Consider the following 20,833-nt stretch of genomic DNA (forward strand, 5'->3'; position numbering starts at 1 on the left):
GTTATTATAAATAGCTTTTAGCATGACCAGCTTTGTGCACTAATAAAATGCTACCCAAATTGATTCAGCAGGCTAATCCAATATTCCTCATCCTCCTTGGTTTGTCTACAGCTTCCTAGCTGGTCTGCACATTAGCATACTTGTCCACGTTTCCTTTTCCCCTCTCAATTTCTAGAATCAATATTTTATTTTTTTCTCTTAAAAGCACACGGTGGTGGACTCTGATCGTTAAATGCGCTGCAGGCCTGAAGACCGAGGCGTTCTGGAAGCATTCTTGCAGTCTATTTTTTCCCATCCCCTGTCCTTTGTTGACTCAGACATATTTGACTTGAGCACTGCCAGCTTCCCCTTTGAATTGCACCAGTGCACTGTGGTTACCAGCATGCATGCAAGAGAATAAATCTGAAGAGACACATCAAGTAAAAGAATATATTTGCATATACCTCTCTGGCTTTCAGTCAGACCCTCGCTCACTCACTCTCACTCTCACTGTCTCACACACACGTGCGTGCGTGCGCACGCGCGCGCATACACATACATATATGTTTAGGGGGCTAAAATTAGGCTCACAAGGCTTTCCTTTGTTTTATTACAAGAAGATGTGTTCCGCATGATCTTTTACTTCCCGCTACCACTGCAGCTTTAAGCACTCGTGCTAGTGGGGTGAAAGGTGGTTACGATTCTAGGGGCCCCCGCTCGAGGAGGAGGAGGAGGAGGATGGGGGGGCACAGCTAACAAAAGCGTTTTTTAATAAATATTCTTTCAGGGGGCCGAGAATTCCTAACCACAGCCCTGCCCACTGGCAACCACACACACAAACGCGTTTCAGCAGTTTTTAAACCGGAAATAACGCCGTACTGATTAAATCTGATATTAGAAACAAGGAAACGCGGTGGGATTGAATTGGATATGTGCAGGCATTATAAACCGGAGTGTTTGCACAAATACATTATTACAATTTGCCTGTATTGTGTTCCTTTTCAACCATTCAATTTGACGCCCATGAGACATCCTGAAAACCTCACTCGTAGTCCAATCAGACAATGCCTAGGGGAGAGCGGAAATAGGCCTAGTAGCATTCATTCACTCAGTCATTCATTCATTCACAAACACGGAGTCGCCGTACGTTGTGAACGGCAATGGGCTGGAAGAGGAATATTCCCGTGGAGTGTCGACCACTGGGACTGAGCTGTAATTAACCTTGCTGACATTTTCTCAGCCTGTTTTTGTAAACAGGGCAAAATGGATTACAGTCTCTCGGGCGCTGGTGTATTGCATTAGCTTATCTCCGTCTCCGAGGAGAAATGAAGGCGCGGCTGCTCAGTGGGGAGGCGGGACGGGTGAGCACGAAGCTGTCGGAAGCTTGCTTTCATTCACTTGGATCCGCTAGTAGCAGGAGTTCCGTCTAATATGCTAGCTAACGTTATAGCACACTCTATCATCGCAAAATGGAGTTGGCAAGCTTGTCCAATGTCACATCTTCCGGTATCAAGTCGCCGTGTTAGCCTGAATTAAATGCACAGGAAGAGCAGCAACTGTGTGCGTCTCCTTGTGGCACATTCCAGGGATTTTGTTGAAAGATAGTTACAAAATCCATGGCGGCTCTCGATGCGGCTCTCTTGATGAAATGTTTTTGGAATGTTGGAACCAATGCGTTTTAAAATATAGGCCATATATGTCACATTTATTTCTCCTTTAGTTTTTACTTCAGCGACGATAAACACGTTAAACAAAGCCTGCTCTCTCTCTCTCTGCTATAAATCAGCAGTCAGAATATCACAATGTAAACTAGTGCCCCGTAATAACGAAACGGCACAAAGGCCTCCTTCATGGAAGCACCAGTGCGCCATTGCATGATTGGTGTTCACGAGCTATTTGCGTTTTGAGGAGGAAAATTATGCGCTTGCGCACTGTGAGGATTGGGTTTCAATATAAACTTTCAGAAACATACTGTACAACTATAATGCTTTAGTGCCGGTCATTTGGCACAGCCTAAACCGCAGGGCCGCGAAGGGAACAGACTGCTACAGTTCCTGCAGATATATTCACACTGTGGAGCAAAAACAAAGATGTACAAGTCAAATAGGTTAGATTCGTCCTCTCCATCTCTGCTGTGTGTTTGTGTGCCACATAGCAACTGGGGAGTGTGTGGGCTTCAAATGAGTTTTCCTCTATAATAAATAAACAACATTTTCCCACTTTGTTGTCGAAAAAGCAAAAAACACACAGACAGCTTTCATACGCAAACTTTATTTGACGTTGGATTTTAAGTTATACAAATGGCACATAAGAAAAAATTTACGAACATTATCAAAATGATAAAAAAAAAAAAAAAGATTTGCCTTTCCGAAATCAACAAATGGAATGAATGCTTTGGATGACCACTACTCTGACCACTATCATTCCTTTTGCCTCACGAATATTCCATAAACATCCCCAGCCTGTAACCGTACTCCGTCCTTTGCCATCTGAACTGAAAATTGTTACTTTATTGTAATGGAACTGGTAAAAGCAGGCACCGGTCCAAAAGATAACTTTCCTGGATGACTTGTATGAAGTCCAAGGCCAAAGGCAACATATGGCACAGTAGTAATCTGCACCGTTACTTCGTTTGGTGACACTGGAGAGCAAGACACTTTCAAGGTAGCACTGGGCATTTTCTATTTTTCTTGCTACACAATCTGCACTTGGTGCTTATTGCTGTAGATGTCCCATGTGATACTGCAGTACCAATCATTAATGTGTGCGCGTTGTGTGCAAAGATAAAATGTCCTGTGATTCGTTCAGAGATTGTACTGATAAAGACGCGTGCTTTTGAACGTGACGAAAGCATCCATCTCCCTCTAAGGAACTTTCCTGCATTTTACTAAAAGCCGTTTGCCTAGAACCGGCACAGAGTGGTGTTTATATGATTTGCGGAATATGACTGAAATGCATTACGCCGCCATTTCAAGAGCATTAAACTCAAGTTATTCTGCCCGGCGATACGACCCTAGTTTATTGTGCTGCGCGTCGAAATACTTTTCATCATAACAAATATACACAAGATCATTCCTACGTTTCCCCTGTTTGTCTGTTGCACTGTCTCACTCGTTCTTTAGCTGACAGCTCATCAAGCTAACATTACGCTCGCTGAAAACAGTCGCGGAACTTCATGGTGGTCGACTCGTTAATATAAAACATCTCTCCGCTATGAAATTAGCGCCCTGCGGCCGGTTACACAGCCTCAAAACTAGGGGCGTGCTCAATCGCTACCCTGCTCACGGACACAACATGCAACGCAGTTCGGTTACTTTTTCCAGTTAGAGGATTTGCATTCCTGACAAATGCATTTCTTTGACACTCGTGACCCTGCATATCAGCTGCAATAACCCCCAAGTAATCATGTGTGTGAAAGACAGACTTTTTAAAAAATGCACTGGTTTAAACATGTTGAACCTGCAACAATAACTTATAACCTGCAGTCAATACAAATGTCAGATACAGAACCACACAGTACAGGCAATATCCATGGAATCACATGTCAGCCGCAAAGAGCATTTTCCATTTAAAGTAAATTACACTGTTTCATATCTTCACATTGCTTGGTGTTTGCTTTTCTGTCAGGCTGTGAATCAGGTCTTTAGCAGTTGCTTAGCAACACAACTGAGATGGGTTACATTTTTTGCATGTTCTTCCTAAGCCAAAAACAGAATTCATTTCCAGTTTCCAATTTTCTCCATCTGAGCAATTGAAATACATTTTTATACCACAGACAGAGACTCCAGTCAAGATACACAAGTTGGCATAACATCACAAACATCCCATAGATGAATAGCTAAGGACACAAAGACAGTGTTGTATGGCATGGCAATACTGGTGTTTGGGGCATTTCCTTAAGTACCAGACCAATTATACGGTGAGAAATGAAAGTCATGTGATAAATGTAAAACACAGCAAACATACCATTGAATACTGCCATTGACTGGTCTGTACAATTCAAACACTTAGCATTAGCATCAAATACACTGTGCAGATTTTTTTCAGGGAGAGCATAACGCTTGGGGTAATGGGTTCTATGGGTGTGTAGATGTCACATGTCTGTGAAAGTGTGCTTGTCGAAGAGGGGCTGGCAAAAAGCGGACAGACACGGGAGCTAGTCTCACTCCGAAATTCAGCGACCCTGTGAGAATGCTCGTCTTCGCCTTTGCCAGAAATGAGCATGGTGTAAGAGAAATGATATAGCAACAAAAAAAATGCAGTGGTGTAAAATCCAGGTTCAGAAATGAAATGTCCTCCCCAGTATTTATTTCCAATCAACTGGATTTGCTAATAAGCATAATTCTTCAGCCAGGAGGTAGAAGTAATTAGTCAAATGAGCTGATGGGAGTTGATGGGTGAAGAACCACAAGGCATGACTTTCATTTTCTGACCCTTGGATATTCCACCTCTGATAATATGGAGGGATCAGATGCCCTGGAGCAGCTTGTGGTGTATGACCGACCTTTTACGAGGGGGCTGGCCAGAGACGCTGACCCCCCAGCTTTAAAACCCTCCCTTCAAAGCCCCCCCATGGACGGCGTGCGTCCCTTTCAACCGTCCGAACCCCACGCATGCATGCAAAACCACAGATTTTTTGTTAAAAAAAGGAAAACTGTTGGCGGGACTCAGTCCAGTGGAGGGGTCAGCATATGGCCACGACCAGTAGGTTGAGGGGGCACACACACCTTTAAGCCCTGGGCTAATCTGCCAACGCAACCCAGGTGCGTGTGCCCGGTCAACCAGCGGGCACGGCCCCGGACTCCCCCCGACCCCTTCCGCCCGAGACCCAGCCCCGCCAACAAAAAAAAAAAAAAACCCCAAACCTGACCTGAAAAGGTGAAATAAAGCGGGAAGCCACGGCGGTTAGCTAAAGTGCGTCTAGTACTCCCACATGGTGGAGCTGTCGATGGCGTCGGCGGTGGCCCGCAGCACGCCGGCGTGGTCCCCGCGGAGGTACTTGCCCTCGGAGGACTTGATGGCCACCTTGTTGTAGTCGCAGAACTCCAGCAGGAACTCCACGGGCGCGTCGCTGCTGCTGACCACCGAGGACTCGTTCCCCACCATCCAGTACTTCCCGGTGGAATCTGACAGGGGAAGGACGGGGGTCAGGGGTCGCGTGGAGTTTAGCGGTAGAGCTGAACGGTCATTAGGCGCTAGCAGATGTTAGCTGAGCTGTGCACACAGTGGTGGAGGTGTGACTGCCTTCAAACATGGTTCTTTTGAAAAAGCTGAATTGCATGTACTTATATCTAGCTGGTCAATGAGATAATCTGTGCTGCTGCTACTCAAATCATGATCTTCCAGACGATATGGCCAATCAGTAGCGCTAAATGTTCAGTTAATTAGCCGGGAGAAAAGTAAACCAAGGCTGGAATTGGATTCATGGGTTTGGATACAAGGGACTGCTATGCATATTGAGGTATGGTGTGAAAATTAGTGGGGCAGTGGAAAACTAATAACAAAGTGATCATATCTACTGATGACATCACTTTCACACAAGCCATCACCACTGTCTATATTAACGATGATGAGGCACGGGACTTTACCTTCTATAAAGTACCATGATCCTGAACCAGCTATTTATCATCAGTTATATAGACAGAGGTTCTCATGATAAACTGGAGGTGACTATTGACAGCAGCAGGTTCACGAAAGGGTGTGCAATGGAAACACGTACAGATGATTGGGCATCGTGACGCCAGGCCCCCCCGCCGCGAGCCCTTAACCCCGCCCCAGGGACCCACCTCTGAGGCTGTAGGCCCCGTTGTGGAACTCCAGCTGGAAGAGGTCGTAGGAGGAGCGGTTGCAGTCCAGGGTCCCGGTCACCCTTCGGCACCCGATGAAGCCGTGCTCGCCGCGCAGCACGATGATGGGCCTGTTGATCAGCTTCATCAGGAACTCCTCGGTGTCGCCTGGAATTGCGCACGGAGGGAGCGGTCACATTAAGGCAGAGGTCCTCCATCTTATCCAGAAAGGGCCGGTGTGGGTGCAGGCTTTTGTTTCAGCCAAGCAGCGACACACCTCATTCTACTAATCAAGGTCCTTAGCAAAGACAAAGACTCTACTCTAGTGGTTGATTATAGTAGAATCAGGTGTGTAACTGCTCAGCTGGAACAAAAGCCTGCCCCCACACCGGCCCTATCTGGATAAGATTGAGGACCCCTGCGTTAAGGCCTAAAGCGTCGGGTTCGTTCCGTGTGCTCTCCAAAAGAGCGAAAACCAAACCCCGTCTTTGCGGTCACTAATCTGGTACACTGCAAAACGCTCAGTGTTGATTTAACTCTTAAGAGAGTTCATATAAGTTCAAGAGGGAACAAATACACTCCTTCAGAGTACAATTTACTTAAAGTTGATTTAGCGTGATACATTTTAACTGTATGCTCGTGCTGCGTGATGATTTAGGTAGTAGATATTTTCATCACATTAAAAAACATACCGTTTTGGTCTGATAAAACTGGACAAAGACACAGCACACAAAATACAAAATTCATAAAATACTTCAAAAATACTCCATAAGCCTTGGTTGCACCAAAGGAACAGAGAAAACGTCCAGGAACTGTTCCCAAAGGCAACTATGCTACAAAAAGTCAGACGCAATCGCAGCACTTCATCTCAAGCGAAAGAGAAACAAACAGGCGCTCGCTCGTCGTAGTGACAGAGACCGGGAGATGCCCAGCCATTTTGTCACCGATTTGAAATCTCCCGCAGGCGGCAAAGCAGCCGACGCGTGCTCCGACACTCACCTGCCGCGTCGATCGTGGCGGCGAGCTGGCCGTTCTTTTTGGCCGCCACGTACTTCCCGTTGGTGGCCCTCAGAGTGATCTTCTTCTCGCGCCACTCAATGTCAAAGTAGCAGTTGGCAGTTCTGTCCCCGCAAAGGAAGGAAGGAGTTATTTCTACCAAGACAGCCAGTTAAATGAACTGGACTCAACTGAGTACAGAATAAATAACCTTTTTTTGGCTAAATAACTGGAGACAAAACAAATACTTTCACGCTTCAGATTTTGAAACATTGGATACTAATTAACAGACAGAACAAGTCAGCAGGGTAGTAATTTGTGTCTTTGGTTTGAAAAACAACACGTTATCAATTATAGCCAAACACAAACAACCCAATCCTCAAATCAAGCCTTTCCGGATTGCCAGAGTTTTCATGAAATGAAGATTTAGGCTGTGTGTCATACTCAATGCACAAGGCACAATAATGCCCAATGGTATCTTTTTTAGGTCATTCAGCAAAGGGGGAGAGATGAAGGGTGCGTATACTCCATCAGACCTGACCTGAGCTCACAATACCACTGATCCATGCCTGGTCAACCTGCACAACCACCAGGTCTTTGGCATCCAGGCAACAGAACCATTCCTGGTCCCCAAAAGAACCAGAACCATTCCTGGTCCCCAATAGAACCAGAACCATTCCTGGTCTCCAATAGAACCAGAACCATTCCTGGTCCCCAATAGAACCAAAACCATTCCTGGTCCCCAATAGAACCAGAACCATTCCTGGTCCCCAACCCACAGAACCATTCCTGGTCCCCAAAAGAACCAGAACCATTCCTGGACCCCAACAGAAACAGAACCATTCCTGGTCCCTAACCCACAGAACCATTCCTGGTCCCCAATAGAAACAGAACCATTCCTGGTCCCTAACCCACAGAACCATTCCTGGTCCCCAATAGAAACAGAACCATTCCTGGTCCCTAACCCACAGAACCATCCCTGGTCCCCAATAGAAACAGAACCATTCCTGGTCCCTAACCCACAGAACCATTCCTGGTCCCCAATAGAAACAGAACCATTCCTGGTCCCCAACCCACTTAATGAGCAAATACTTTTTTTTCTGTGATCAAACATTTAAAATGTAGACATATGTTGATTTTTTCACACATATCTCAAACCAAATCCATGCACACTGTAACTAGTGCAGAGCAGTTAACTAGGAGGCTGTTCAGTTTCACTGATGTGAATGCATAAAATGTACAGGGAGTTGTTTTGTCATGTGTGAGCTGAGTCTTGCAATCAACCTCAACCCCTCCTGTGACCCACCAGTGTATCCAAACCAAGTTAGGGAATTACTGTGCCACTGAGTGCTTTCAAGCTGGCCATGTGATGAAATTTATGCACATAAAGTTTTTTCCCAGTAATATTTAGCTTAGTTTAATGATTTAATCAAGAATGATTAGTCATTTTAATTTTAGATCATACCTTCAGGCTTACATTTGTAAAATACAGTTCTAAGCAGGAACAATTGTATGGTTATGAATACACAGAATCTGCTCATATTCTTTCTTAATCTTCAGAGCTCAGCATTCATAAAATGTAATTAAAAGTTTTTAATTCAGCTTCTGTAGTACAACTAAATTGATTTATATAGCAGACTGCTCGATTGCCCTAATTGCTTAAAAGGCCTTTTGTACCTTGAAATGAATGAGTGCCTTCCCTCTCAGCTTGATTGGCATGAGCTCATATTACATCAACAGCATGGGCCAATCAGAAGCCTCCATTTTCTGAGCTCGTGGGATTGGGGGGGGGGGAGGATGGGGGGGATTGGGGGTTGAGGGCTGGTGCATCTGCAGTGCTGTATCCGTGCCAGGGGACACATTGTTTAGATGGAATTTATGGCAATCATGCTAAGCTGATCTCAGCATGTCAGATGGCTGCTGATGCTCTCTAATGACACGGGGAATTTAACCTCGTTCTCTGGCCCGAAGGCGGGCGGCGGGCTGGTGAAGCCGCAGCAGCCCCCATTCTCACAGACCCCGGAGCCTGAGTACGGGTGGTTTTTTTGGGGTGGGGGGTGTGATGCGTTTCGGGGGGGGTTGGGGGTCACACTCACTTGGTGGAGGCAGTGCACTGCAGTCCTCCGTTGGCAGTGAGGGTCCAGTATTTCCCAGTGCAGGTCCTAAACGAGCACTTCTTGGTGTCCTTGCTGATCTCCACCTGGAATGTTTCCTGGTCGCTCTCCTCATCCTGATTGGCAGACAGGTCCATGCCTTGATAAGCCAGGGGAGGAGTGACATGACAGTCAGTCTAGCATCAACATGGAAACAAACAGACAGCCAAGGCAGTCCTAACCATCTGAACCAGCATCTGACCAAGCGAAAATCAGCATTAAAGAGCAACAGAGAAGCAAGCTCAGAGATTTCAGGAGATTATCTGCAAATCTCTCTCCCTCTCTCTGTCTCTCTCTCTCTCTCTCTGTTTCTCTTGCCTGACTGGTTGTGTGCAGTGTGCTTTTTCTGCCGCCGTGGTAGCATTGCGGCGGCCGCCGCCCACTTCCTGCTCAGCCGACATCCTTCGCGGTCTCCGCGGCTTTGTGGGCGAGCAAGATGGAGCCGCTGACCCGTGGCAGTGACCTCACGGCCCCTCCCCTTTTCATTCACGGTCCGCACACCGCCACGCCACACAGCGTTAATCTCCTCGGGAATTACGGGCCCTTCACACATACCAAAGATCCTGAATCAGATTACACTAACAGGATGGACCAGTCCTGACCTAGCTGCAGACCACGTCCAGTTCCACAGGCAAAATCTTCTCATTAAAGAACGAGAATATATTTAAGAGCCGTGTTACAGCAAAGGGGGTTTGCAGGGATGACTAACAGAGAATTGGGTCTCTACAAATGCCGGTTAAAATTCTTTCTTGCATTGTACGACTTTTGAGGGATGTCAACCTATCACCACATTGGTCAGTCGGCTGGTAAAATGAGAGCTTCTGCGCCGCCATTCGACAAAATGAGGCCGTCGAATGGTATTGCCCAATGCTCCACATCCCCCGTGCTGCACAGACACCGTCTGCGAGTTCTCCGTGTCATTGTTCCCCTCGCACAATGGACCGAATGAATAAAATGAATGTGCTTCCAACCTATTGATCCAAGTCATAATAAAATTGGTTAAATTATTAACATAACATCATCTAGGCACATTACATTTCCCCCATAGCTATTCTATTGAATGTGAGCAGTAAATTACAATGAAAGAGGAGTCCTTCCACTGGGAAAAACCAAGGAACTTGAGAGGGTAGTTTGTTCTGGCACAGTGAGGATTGTGACCATGGTTCTTGTTTGCACCATGGAAACGAGCTGCGATTGATCTTACGCTCTTTGGTAAGAGCCCTATGATTTCCTCCTCCGCGTGTTTCTCACTCGCTCATTGGAGACAGGGGTTACGCTGTACAAAATGTCTGATCTCTTGAGTTTCCACAGAACTGCGCGGGATTGAAAGAGGGAGGATGAAGAGACCGGGCGAAGATGGGAAACACGTGGGCCAGACCGGGCGCTTAGAGCGCGGGATCCGTGGGGGAGGACGACGGAGGAGTTCAAATGTGCTTTAAATCAGTCCCAGAGCAAAAGCAGAATTTCAGTGGTTACAACTCTTGCCTGGCGGCATCTTCATTCGACGTGTTTATGGCCCTGCATCACAGTCCGTGATCCCACAACAAGCGCTGGGAAGTTCTTTGGGAAAAAAGCTTTTGGGCCTCAGTCAAGGGAGCTGTGTAAATAATGCACGCACAAATACAAAATGGCATCTGGCAGCATAAATCCTTCAGGGTCCTTCACAGGGCTAACTGCCAGTGCCTGTGTTCGAGGACGATCCTGAGCCGAATGGGGCCTCAGACCTTGTGCTGTCTCATCCTTGCATGACAAAATGAACCCTTTAAGGTGTAAAATCACAAATATGTGATTTGAATATTCTTATGTGGTCATTCAAACGCCGGTGTAACAATCACTACAGGTAATTCTAGAACATCGACTTGGAATTTTGAGAAAACATTCCAAAAAAGCTACTCTCCAGCAAATCCCTGCCCCTCCTCCACCCCCCTTTCAGTGGGCCTCCTGCTTCCACCACCGTCTTTCACAGACGTTCTCATCTACGGCCTGCCGGCCTTCACAGCTCCTCCTGCATGTAAATGTGCACAGCGGGTAATGAGCTAGCTCAGTGCTAACCTTAGCCGCGCTGTCTGAAAGTGGGTCACATACACCCAGGAGCCACTTAATAAGCAAAATACACTTCCCATGACCCTGCCTCATATGAAAATGCAGGCACTAGGTTTTTCTTCATATTTTTCTCGCGCCTCACCCTCAGCAGCCTTCGTGAACCAACCAGAGCGCTCCAACCTCCATTCTGGCAGCCGTTGGCCTAAATGCCAAAACGAGATGCATTTCAAAGAGATGCCTCTGAAGTGAGGCGGAGGGAAGGCGCAGACTTGGGCAGGGGGTTTGGAGTGAGAGCAAGGTCTGGGGGGTGAGGGAGGGGGGGTCTTAGAGAGCGAGCGTGGCAGGAGGTCAGTTTTTCACTGACAAGCTCACATTCTCACCCCTCACCTCCATGTGCCTCATGCATGGGGGGGTCACACACACCGTCTTTATGGGAAAACTACAGAGACAGGGAAGGGCGATGCCTCAGTACTATGTTGCTTTCTCTCTCACACAGACACACACACACGCACATACATGTCTACATCATTATCAAGCTCGCACAGGTGATTTAACCATAATCTTTGCAATCTATTATACTCTGTATACGTCTGTACATCAGTCTGGAAAAGAATGTGTGTTGAGAGAGTGATGTTAATGTGCCTTTCTGGAAAACTGAATTCTGAAAGGTGATTGGTACCAATGCATGTGTGTGTAGTAAGCCGGGTCTGAATATTTTAGTGTTTTTTTCAGCTTTTGGAAAAACCAGCCCCAGCCCCCGCCTCCCTCCAAACTACAAAAGCCTGAACAGGCAGGCAGGGCCACTCATGGTGGATGCTATACGGTCCTATAGTAGACGTACCTCACATAATGACTGAAATGGTCCAGGACTGTTCAAACACATTAGCCTAGCGTACGCAGGGGGTATTTTTGTCCACAGCCTATGCTCAGGGACTAATGGGGCCCCCATTGTTCAGTGTGCCAGGCTGCAGAGTGAAGCAGATCAGCAGGAGAGCACAGAGAGTCCTGGAGAGACCACACGGCCTTTGTTCTCCTGCAGCCACACCACCGCACACACACACACATGCACGCGCACACACCCACACACACATAAACATGCACACATACGCACACACGCACACACATACGCACACACACAAGCACACATACGTGCACACACACACTCTCTCTCTCACACACCCACACATACACACTCTCTCTCTCTCTCTCTTACAATCATCACACAAACCACACACAACAATTCTCTCTTACACACACACAGAAACATTCTCTCTCACGCACATGCACAATGTTACTTGCTGAAGCCTTTGGCTTCACTTAGACACACACATGAACACATGAGGTTTGAATATCACAAACATAAGATCTCTTGCAGTCTAAACTACTGCATCCTTTGGCAAACCAGGAGACACATCCTGCACGCTGTACTCTGATTGGAACAAATACCAAATAAGCTTTACACGTAAAACTTGACGTGACAAAATATGACATGTTTCAAGTGTGCACTTGAATATTCAATGAATCTTTTCCATTTTCACAAGCACTTCAGAAATCCAGTAGGACACGGTCACTCTTTGTTTTAGATACGTGTCCCTGACGACCACGTTTTCATCTTAAAACAGGGACTTCCGTAGCACGCAGAAGGAAGCAGTAGCATCCAGCGCAGATGCTCCCCTCAACCGCCCCACCTCACAAATCGCTCATTGAGACCGGAGCGGGGATCAAAGCGCCATCGCCGCAGCCTTTCAACGGCCCCACACAAAGATCCTATTGAGCGTCAGAGCAGGAAAAACCAAGGCCCCGGTCCCTCACCGCAGCTCGCGCTACAGAATCCGCGTGCGCTCGCCAAGCACCTGGCACCCAATCAACAGTCCGGCACGGGCCTCCGAGCCCTGCATGCCAAGGCTGCGTCAAGCGGCATTGAGTTTGTGCATCGCTGTGCTGTGAGTGGGGCACACGGGGGCTTGTTAACTGAACAACAGTCTGGGAGGACTTTCTGAGCGAAATATAAATAAAATAAAATAAACCGTTTCGGTGCAAGGAGGGATAAACTGCAGCATGCGAAGTACCAGTCTGCAGTTCAAAAAGCTTTTCATTATCTGTCAGGGAAGATTAGCAGTCAAATCGCTGAGTAACCAATTTATACTTCTTCATCACACAATGCAAGTTGCTAATTTCAACACGTAGAGTCGATGTCATCAAATCACACATCGGTCTCAGCACATATCTTTTTTCCTGATGTCAAATCACACATCAATGTCAGCAGACTTTTTTACATTTCTGACACCAGTGCTATTTTATAGTTTAATCTCTAGTTATAGTTTAATCTCCCAGTCAGATTTTCCTGATTCCCATTTACATTGCTAAGAGTACTAATTGCATAATTCAGCGTTCTTGCTATTATAGAGTATTAGCATTACGATGATATCCCTGAAATGCATGTGTAATCTGATACTTTGTATGTGAAATGCGGCATTTCCCAGAGATGTAAATGGATTGTTCTGAGGCGCGACCATGCTGTGTGACTCCTATTGGATGTGACTCATAATCTCATTAAGATGGACACCCCTTCCCAAGCAGGCTTATCTAATGTTATTGTGTAAGATGAAGGCCTCGCCATGTGCTACAAAAGAATCCCAATAATGCAATATGGTTTTGTGCATTTAGACAGTTAAGTTTACAATTTTTAAGATGTGGAAAATGGATCATAGATTTCCCCAAGATGTAGCCTAGTATTAATGTAATATATATACCTCATAGATACCAAGTATGCAACTGAAGCAAGGGCATTGTTACATCCTCGTGGTCTGTGGAACTTAACGATGCATTTTCATTTTGGTACCCAGAGAAGGAGTCGTAATACTACACATGAGTCCCCAGTTTCGTTTGTAATTAATTTACGGTTCATAACCTGTGACGATTGTAGTTTAACGGTTCATTCCTGCATGCATTGACTGGTTTTATTTAACGTTTCAGTGCTGATCTCGTGCTAGCTGACCAATGTTCGTTTTACCTGACAGCAACATATATATTCGCCACCATGAGTTTAACCGCTTTAGGACCGCCTTTTGCGAAAAGAATATTACGCATTTTATCGAGTGTCTCGTGCGGCATCTGAACTTAAAATGCAGCACCGTGTGAATCGATACATGTGATTGAACATACCTTGCCTAATGGACACGTTCCTGTCGTTGCCAGCGGTCAGCACCACCTGAGGATGGCTCTGCTCCATGACAAACAGCTCGTCTTTCCCGACCTTGGAGCTCTTGCCAGATTTCATCGTTCCGCTTGGACCAGAAGGCGCTAGGTATTTCCCAACACAGTCCCTAAACGCCACCTTTCCAGACCTGAACTCCAGGGTGTACCCAGTGGTCTTGTCAGGCTTCTGAACTAGCGCCCCGTCGTTTTTCAGGAACCTATAGTCTGAGGTCTGCAGGTGATACCTCTGGTCCTGAAACACCAGAGTGACCAGGGAGTCGACCCCCCAAGGGACGTCCCTGTCGATGGCAATCTCGTCATGCTTGGCGCTTAGGTGAGCGTATCTTTTCCTCGTGAGGCTGAAGATGTTGACCTGGGGATGCATTGCAATGTGGACGCTCCATTTCTCGGCGATGGAGATGGTCTGGGCGAAGCAGGTGATCCGGTCTTCTGTGCCGCCCAGATAGCGCTTGTGAGGCTCAGACTGCAGGGACCACCGCCCATCGTCGTGAGCCGTGATTATAAACCGGCAGTCCACGCCGGGGGTCTCGCTGTCACCTGTGATATTGCCATCTTTGTCGGCCGCGATATACCTGCCCAGGTGACTCTTCAAGAAGACCATGTTGGAGTCGTCCCCGTTCTGCTCCAAGGTCCAAATTTGTTTTTTCTTCATGGTGGTAGCGGACGCATTGATTTTGAACCCAAAGGTTTCAGCGGTAAGGTACTTATTCCCGCAGTTGATGAGCCCAAACTGGATCTTGAGCATGTCGCTGGTTCCGTTTGCCGTCATGGTTGCTTCAGGTTTAGTAAGGTCGGTGTTGGGAAAAGGATGGTCTTGCAGCAGAATAGATGTGATGCTACTACACGGTTTCTTTGTTTGGAGCGGGAGCGCGCCCTATACTGCAGCCTCAGACAGCCCGAATCCAAAGTCACAGCTGCCGCTTTTATACAGATGAGTGATGTCAGTTGCCGGCCCCGCCTCCGGTTCAAAGTGGGGAGAAGAAATCTGCTGAAACCACACGGAATTCAGCGGATATCATGTTATAAAAACATAGCACATTTTTTTTTGCGCAATCATTGCTGCGTGTGGCAAAAATAAATGAAATACTGAATTAGTGAAGAACTCTGGGAAATACAGGCTAAAGCTAAAAAATAACGGTACAGTAGCCAATCACAGAATGTGATGGACAGCACATTCTTTCCAAAAGGAATGGAAAGAGTGCTAAATATTTATTGTTTTTAAAAGGAAACGTCACACTTTAAATGGACGCAGATATGGCACATAATCCGTGCGTAATTCAATGAACTATTAATATTCAAGCGTTATTATCATTTTAACCCATTTTTGCTCGGCAGTGCATGGCGTGACAAGAAATTGGAAGAGTGAACTGTAGACGGACGTGTCGCTTGGACTAAATTCTCCCTCCGACAAAACGGAGCGACAGAACACAAATTGTCTGTTCATACAATGATCTATTCATAACTGTGAAAAGGCGCTTTGAGAGACCAGAGAGATGGAGCCAAATAAACAATGGTTCTATCTACATAATATTGGCATAATTTTTTTCGGCAGCATTAAAAAAATAATAATAATCTTGACTCCTCAAGAGCTTAAAGAGGTAAATTTCAACATTCGAATTGGCGCCACATCATTATTATTTTTTAGTATCAAATGTGTCCTTTAAATAGACAACTGAAAAATATTTTTAAAGAACTACAGATAACATGGTCACAAACTACTTTGTACAACATGAAGCAACAGTATTTGATATATTGCGATGCAAAATGTCAGCCTGTCAGCTTGATGAATAGGATGTTAAAAATGTCTAAACTTTATGAAGGGATTGAAAGAGTGGTCATTGTGGGGTCAGGTCATTGTAATCGCTGGCCATTAACAAATGGGTGAGACTCTCCTTTGTGTTTGTGTGTATGTGTGTGTGTTGGGGGGGGGGGGGGCGGAGTGTTGGGGGTTTCAAACATTAATCAAATGGTAGATCAGTAGATTTTGATTAGATAGAACGGCCTGTACAAGAGAGCCCTCAGAATGATTCAACAGTCGATCCCATCAAAGTAATCAGTACTGTTTAGGTCGCACAGATGCGAAATCCCATCCGCGCGGTGAAGCGAATTCAGTAGACCTATTAATGCGGCCGAGAGACAAACAGTCAGGCACCGGCTGAAACCCGAGTCCGTGCAAACACAGATGAAAGCTTTAGCGGACTGAGTGAAGTCTGGTGACGGTGTGTTGCTCAGGACCTCGTCGGACGTTTCTGAAGTAGTAAATCGTAAATCTCCCGGCAGAAGATTGTCAGCCTAAAAGTCTGTGTGGTCCTCGCCGTTTATCACCCATTGTGCGTTTTCACACCCCACCAGCCAGCGTCTGTACCACGCTCAGCCTGACCGCACGTGATCTGGCATCCATTTTGAATCGCTAATTTACGCCACTGTCATGTTTCTTTATTTACTGTCACAATTGTTCTTGAATTTAAGCAGTCATAAAACACATTTTATTGTGCAACCAGACTGGCTCTGGCTTAACTTTTCTATTCAAAGTAAGCTTTCCAGTAGGCGAATGTGTTGTGTTGGTATTGAGGTAAATTTAAAGATCTGAAGATCTAGAAAATTCCTTTTGGCTTTGGAGGTTTTTAAAATGAATATATTTTCCACACTCTCTCTATATTTAATAGATATTATCAGACATAATTTGTGATAAGCATTATGACAAGACTCCTACTACCACCAACAACTATAATAAAATAACCATAATAAAATTACTGCATACTATTATTATTATTGTTGTTGTTGTTGTTGTTGTAATTGTTGTTGTTAATAACATTTGCTTTGGCAATGAAACACCTCATACTTTGCCTTAGACTCTGAGCCTTAATCTGATTCAATAAATACATATAGTCTACAATACGTTTTTTAAAATCAAAGCAATCAAGGCAAATCAGCTAATGGTCTATGTAGCCTACAAAGTGCTTGTGCAATGAATGTGCTACTGAGTGTGTGTGTTTTCTCATGCATAAGCATGTCCACAGTTGTGATAGGGGTTTTCTCCAGTGGCTGGTCTCAGTTAATTATAATTCAACCCCCTTGTTCTGCATGGCACTATCTCCTATTCCAGATGGTTAGCCCCATTGTTGCTGACGAAAGAAACCCATGTGTTTGTGGGAAAGAAAGCGCTTCCAATACTAGAGCATTCTTCTTTTTTAAATATGATTTAAAATTATAAGCATACAGTAGCGCAACCGCATATTAAAATGAAAAGAGGATTTTTGATAAACGGATGGGACGAGGCCAACGTGATCTAGACAGTCTCAGATCTACGGAGATTTTTGCGGCTTGTTGTCACGAACATCATTCTACCATTTTCTCCCCTGCAGTAGGAGAACATGGATTATGCAACCAACGTGATTACATTTTGTAGTTGAAAAATTGCTGGTTAATCCCGGCTCTGATTTTTTGTGTGTGTGTCTCCAACGCCGTACTCAGACGGCCGGGATTTTAAAAGGGAGAGCTGCCGCCTTTGTCCTGGAGGCAAAGCTGTACGGGTTGCCATGGCAACGGCGCTCCAATCAGCCGCGAGAGAAAAGGAGAGACCGCCGCTGCGGCAGAAAGCGAGCTTCATCCTCCCACGTCGCCAGACGCCTCTGCTGCCGGCATGTGACTCGACACGGCGCTAATCTCCCTACTTCCTCGTGTCGGTTAGCGCTACAGTAGTTTTACACAAAAACTGGTTTCACGTATTTACATGTTCATTGTACACTGAGCCCTGCAATTACTATCATGCTTCGCATCGTATTCATATTCTTCCTTTGTAAACCTGGTACTTAAACATTCGGGGTAATCTTGCTATAACTGTTTGCCCAATCGAAGCCTATGTGCTGCATTAGCCCCCCTGGTATATGAATGAAACCATGCTATGCAGTTTGTTCATCCTGCATATAAACACAAAGGATGAAATCTTGGGGTTTCTTTGCAGTTGAGGGTGCTGTAAAGGAGAGGAGCAGTCAGATAGCTGTTCCAAAATGCAAAGGCGCGTCTTAATCAGCTCTGAAATGGAAACACGCGAGGTGTTGCTCCACCCAAGCAGAGGGCTGTGAATCGAGAAACGAGGCTCCGGGTATGTGTGGGTTATTTACTGCGGATCACGCCCGCCGTCCTTTCTTGTTTTGTTCAGGCCGCTGTGGCGCTCCGGCGACAGGGGGCGGCGGTGGGAGGGGGGGGTGGCGGGGGCGTGACGCTGATCCCTGCAGACGCGCCGTCAGACCGCGGCACGTCCGGAGCTCCCGCTGCGCTCGTGCTCCAAAGACAGCTAGCGTTCGCACGTCTTATAGCACAAGTGTCTGTCCTCTCCATTTCCCCCAATCTCTCGATCCAACCGCGCCCATCTATCGCCTCCTCTCCTTCTCCTCTCTCCCTCGCTCGTCTTTCGTTTCCTTCACTCTCATCTCTCTCCTCCCCTTTGCTGTCTCCCCTCTCTCTTTCTCCTCTCCTCCCCCCTCCTTTCCTCTTTCTTCCTCCCTCCCTCTTCCTCCTCCTCCCCCCCCCCCCCCGCCTCCTCAGAGGCGGTGGAAGGCTCTGTTTGGCTGCGGCGAGACGTGCAGAGTCAGGCCGCGTGGATACTGACTGCAGCGCTGCGTCAGAGCCCGTGCAGGCCGCCGGCCCAATCACGCGGCCCGCGCGCGGGGCTGGGCCAATCGGATTCGCCGCGAGGCGGGCGAGGGAGCCAATGGGAGCAGGCGCAGCGAGGACCCCGCCTCCCGGCAAAGGTGTTTCCTCCCACCGTGGCACACGCATAGAAACACGTGTCACCTGACAGGAACTGTCTGCCACGCCTCTGGATCATTTCCTTTGTCTGTCGGTACAGTAACATACCGCTTCTGTAACACACCAGAACATGCAGTATATCCCACAGGCACTGGTCCTGAACAGTATCTCTGGGTTACAAAAAGCCATAGGCATCTCCAGAAATTGCCAATGAAATCTGCTAACCCCTTATCTGGGCAGGACTCCTCCATTAACACATTCCCCCCCTTTTCTTCACCAGAGTGACTTACACATAGCATTTACATTGCATCCATTTATACAACTGGCTATATACTAAAGCAATGGAGGTTAAGTATCTTGCTCAACGACAGTGCACAACCCGGGAATCGAACCTGCGAGCCTTTACGTTGCAAGGCCTGCTCCTTACCCATAATACTACACTGCCACCCCAGTCAGACAGTGCCCAAGCACGATTGCATGCCAGTTTCCACGGCGCAACATCCTCTGTCCATTCAGGAGGCCCGTACAGGAGCGGGAGAGCTGTCTAAAATGCACGCAGCCGACCAAGAGCTTCCATCCACTCTGAAATCGTCCAGCAGGCCCATTATACAAGCAGCCATTATTGCTCCTGGAGCCAGACAAGAGCACGCATAGAAACACACATAAAAGCACATGCCAGGTGGTGCTTGCAGACAGCAGGCAGGTACTGAATCAGCCGGAGGGAGTTGAGCTAACTGAAACGCTCCCTCCCACGGCGACACCAGCCTTCAGCTCGCGAGACTCCCAGCCTCTCACCCGGAGTTGGCGCTGACAAGATACGGATTTGATCGCCGCTGCGCTTAATTCACTCGTGAAAACATTTGAATGCTGATATAAAACAGGCACAGAATTTAATGGATTACGCAGGGCTAACATTACAAAACATGAGTCATGGGAACCGTGTCAACTTCGCACGGGGTGCAGAGAGGGCGTGGCTGTGACTAACGCAGAGCCTTTGACAACCCGAGTCACATAAATTACAGATCGCAGACGGACGTCGCCACCGGCGTCGCCTGGACACGCCCTCGGACGTTCAGAGCGGCCAATCGCATCGCTCGAAGCCGAGGGCCCCTGGAGCGACGCTCGCTTCTTCATCCTCGGGTTCGAACGAGAAGCCGCGGCGGAGCCACGGGCCTCCTCAACGGAGCCGGGCCCGTCTGACGCATATCCTGCTTCCTGTCCCGGCTGGGAACCTGTCGGGCGATATTTTTTCCCCCGTCACATGACTCACCGATGCATCGGCCGAGCCCGCCATGGATGGTGGCGGGTGAGAGGGAGAGTCTTCTGACTCAGCGGTAGCAGTTTCCTTTCAATCAATCAGCAGCCAAGTAAGACCTTGAGAACAAGGTGTGTTGTTAAGCCAATCACTGACTTCAACGAATGACTGGCATTGAGCTACATGGCACATAGTCAGAGTAGACCACTTGTCTGGCAGTCGAGGTTGCGTCAACCCGCCCGGGTGAAGTCCTTGAGCAAGACACTAACCTACTGCTCTGGCAATGAAGTCATGAAGGCTTTGGTAAACGTATAACATATTACATTCACTGAAACCAGCAGACAATACAACCGCCCAAGTCTGGATTCTGACATCCATGAATGAGGGGTTTAACAAAAATATGGTTTTGGTGTTGATAGTTTTTTGTGTCTTGGTAAATGTTGGTACAAGCATTTTGTAGAAGTCTAGATTTAGAAACACTTAAGGATAGGGCCATTGTTAACAAGTTACATAGCGAAGAAATGTGTTTTTAACACCTAAAAATGGCTGTGTGTCCTTTTAGATGTGTTGTGAAGAGACAGCAATATTCAGCAGTGTTCGTCATTCTCAAGTTTCAACCTGCGCTGCATTAAACTGTGTTAAACTCTGCC

At 46.9% G+C, this 20,833-nt stretch overlaps 1 protein-coding gene across 1 annotated transcript; it reads right to left on the bottom strand.

Annotated features, from left to right (window-relative positions):
• Positions 1-2,234: 2,234 nt before the first annotated feature.
• Positions 2,235-15,084, bottom strand: LOC135243236 (fascin-like). The gene is made up of 5 exons (XM_064314918.1): positions 14,123-15,084; positions 8,858-9,014; positions 6,765-6,886; positions 5,766-5,933; positions 2,235-5,105 (listed from the first exon to the last, which is right to left on the bottom strand). The coding sequence occupies exons 1-5, from the start codon at positions 14,943-14,945 to the stop codon at positions 4,900-4,902; spliced, it is 1,476 nt and encodes a 491-aa protein (XP_064170988.1). The 5' UTR covers positions 14,946-15,084; the 3' UTR covers positions 2,235-4,899.
• Between the last annotated feature and the right edge of the window lie 5,749 nt (positions 15,085-20,833).

This window comes from Anguilla rostrata, chromosome 17, assembly GCF_018555375.3.
Source record: "Anguilla rostrata isolate EN2019 chromosome 17, ASM1855537v3, whole genome shotgun sequence".
NCBI classification, from domain to species: Eukaryota; Metazoa; Chordata; class Actinopteri; order Anguilliformes; family Anguillidae; genus Anguilla; species Anguilla rostrata.

Excerpts from the sequence above, each read along its gene's own strand:
- LOC135243236 (XM_064314918.1), bottom strand. The coding sequence starts at position 14,945 with ATGACGGCAAACGGAACCAGCGACATGCTCAAGATCCAGTTTGGGCTC. Across the intron at positions 6,887-8,857 it reads CAGTGCACTGCCTCCACCAA|AACTGCCAACTGCTACTTTG; the intron begins GTGAGTGTGACC and ends TTGCGGGGACAG. Across the intron at positions 5,934-6,764 it reads CGCCACGATCGACGCGGCAG|GCGACACCGAGGAGTTCCTG; the intron begins GTGAGTGTCGGA and ends GCGCAATTCCAG.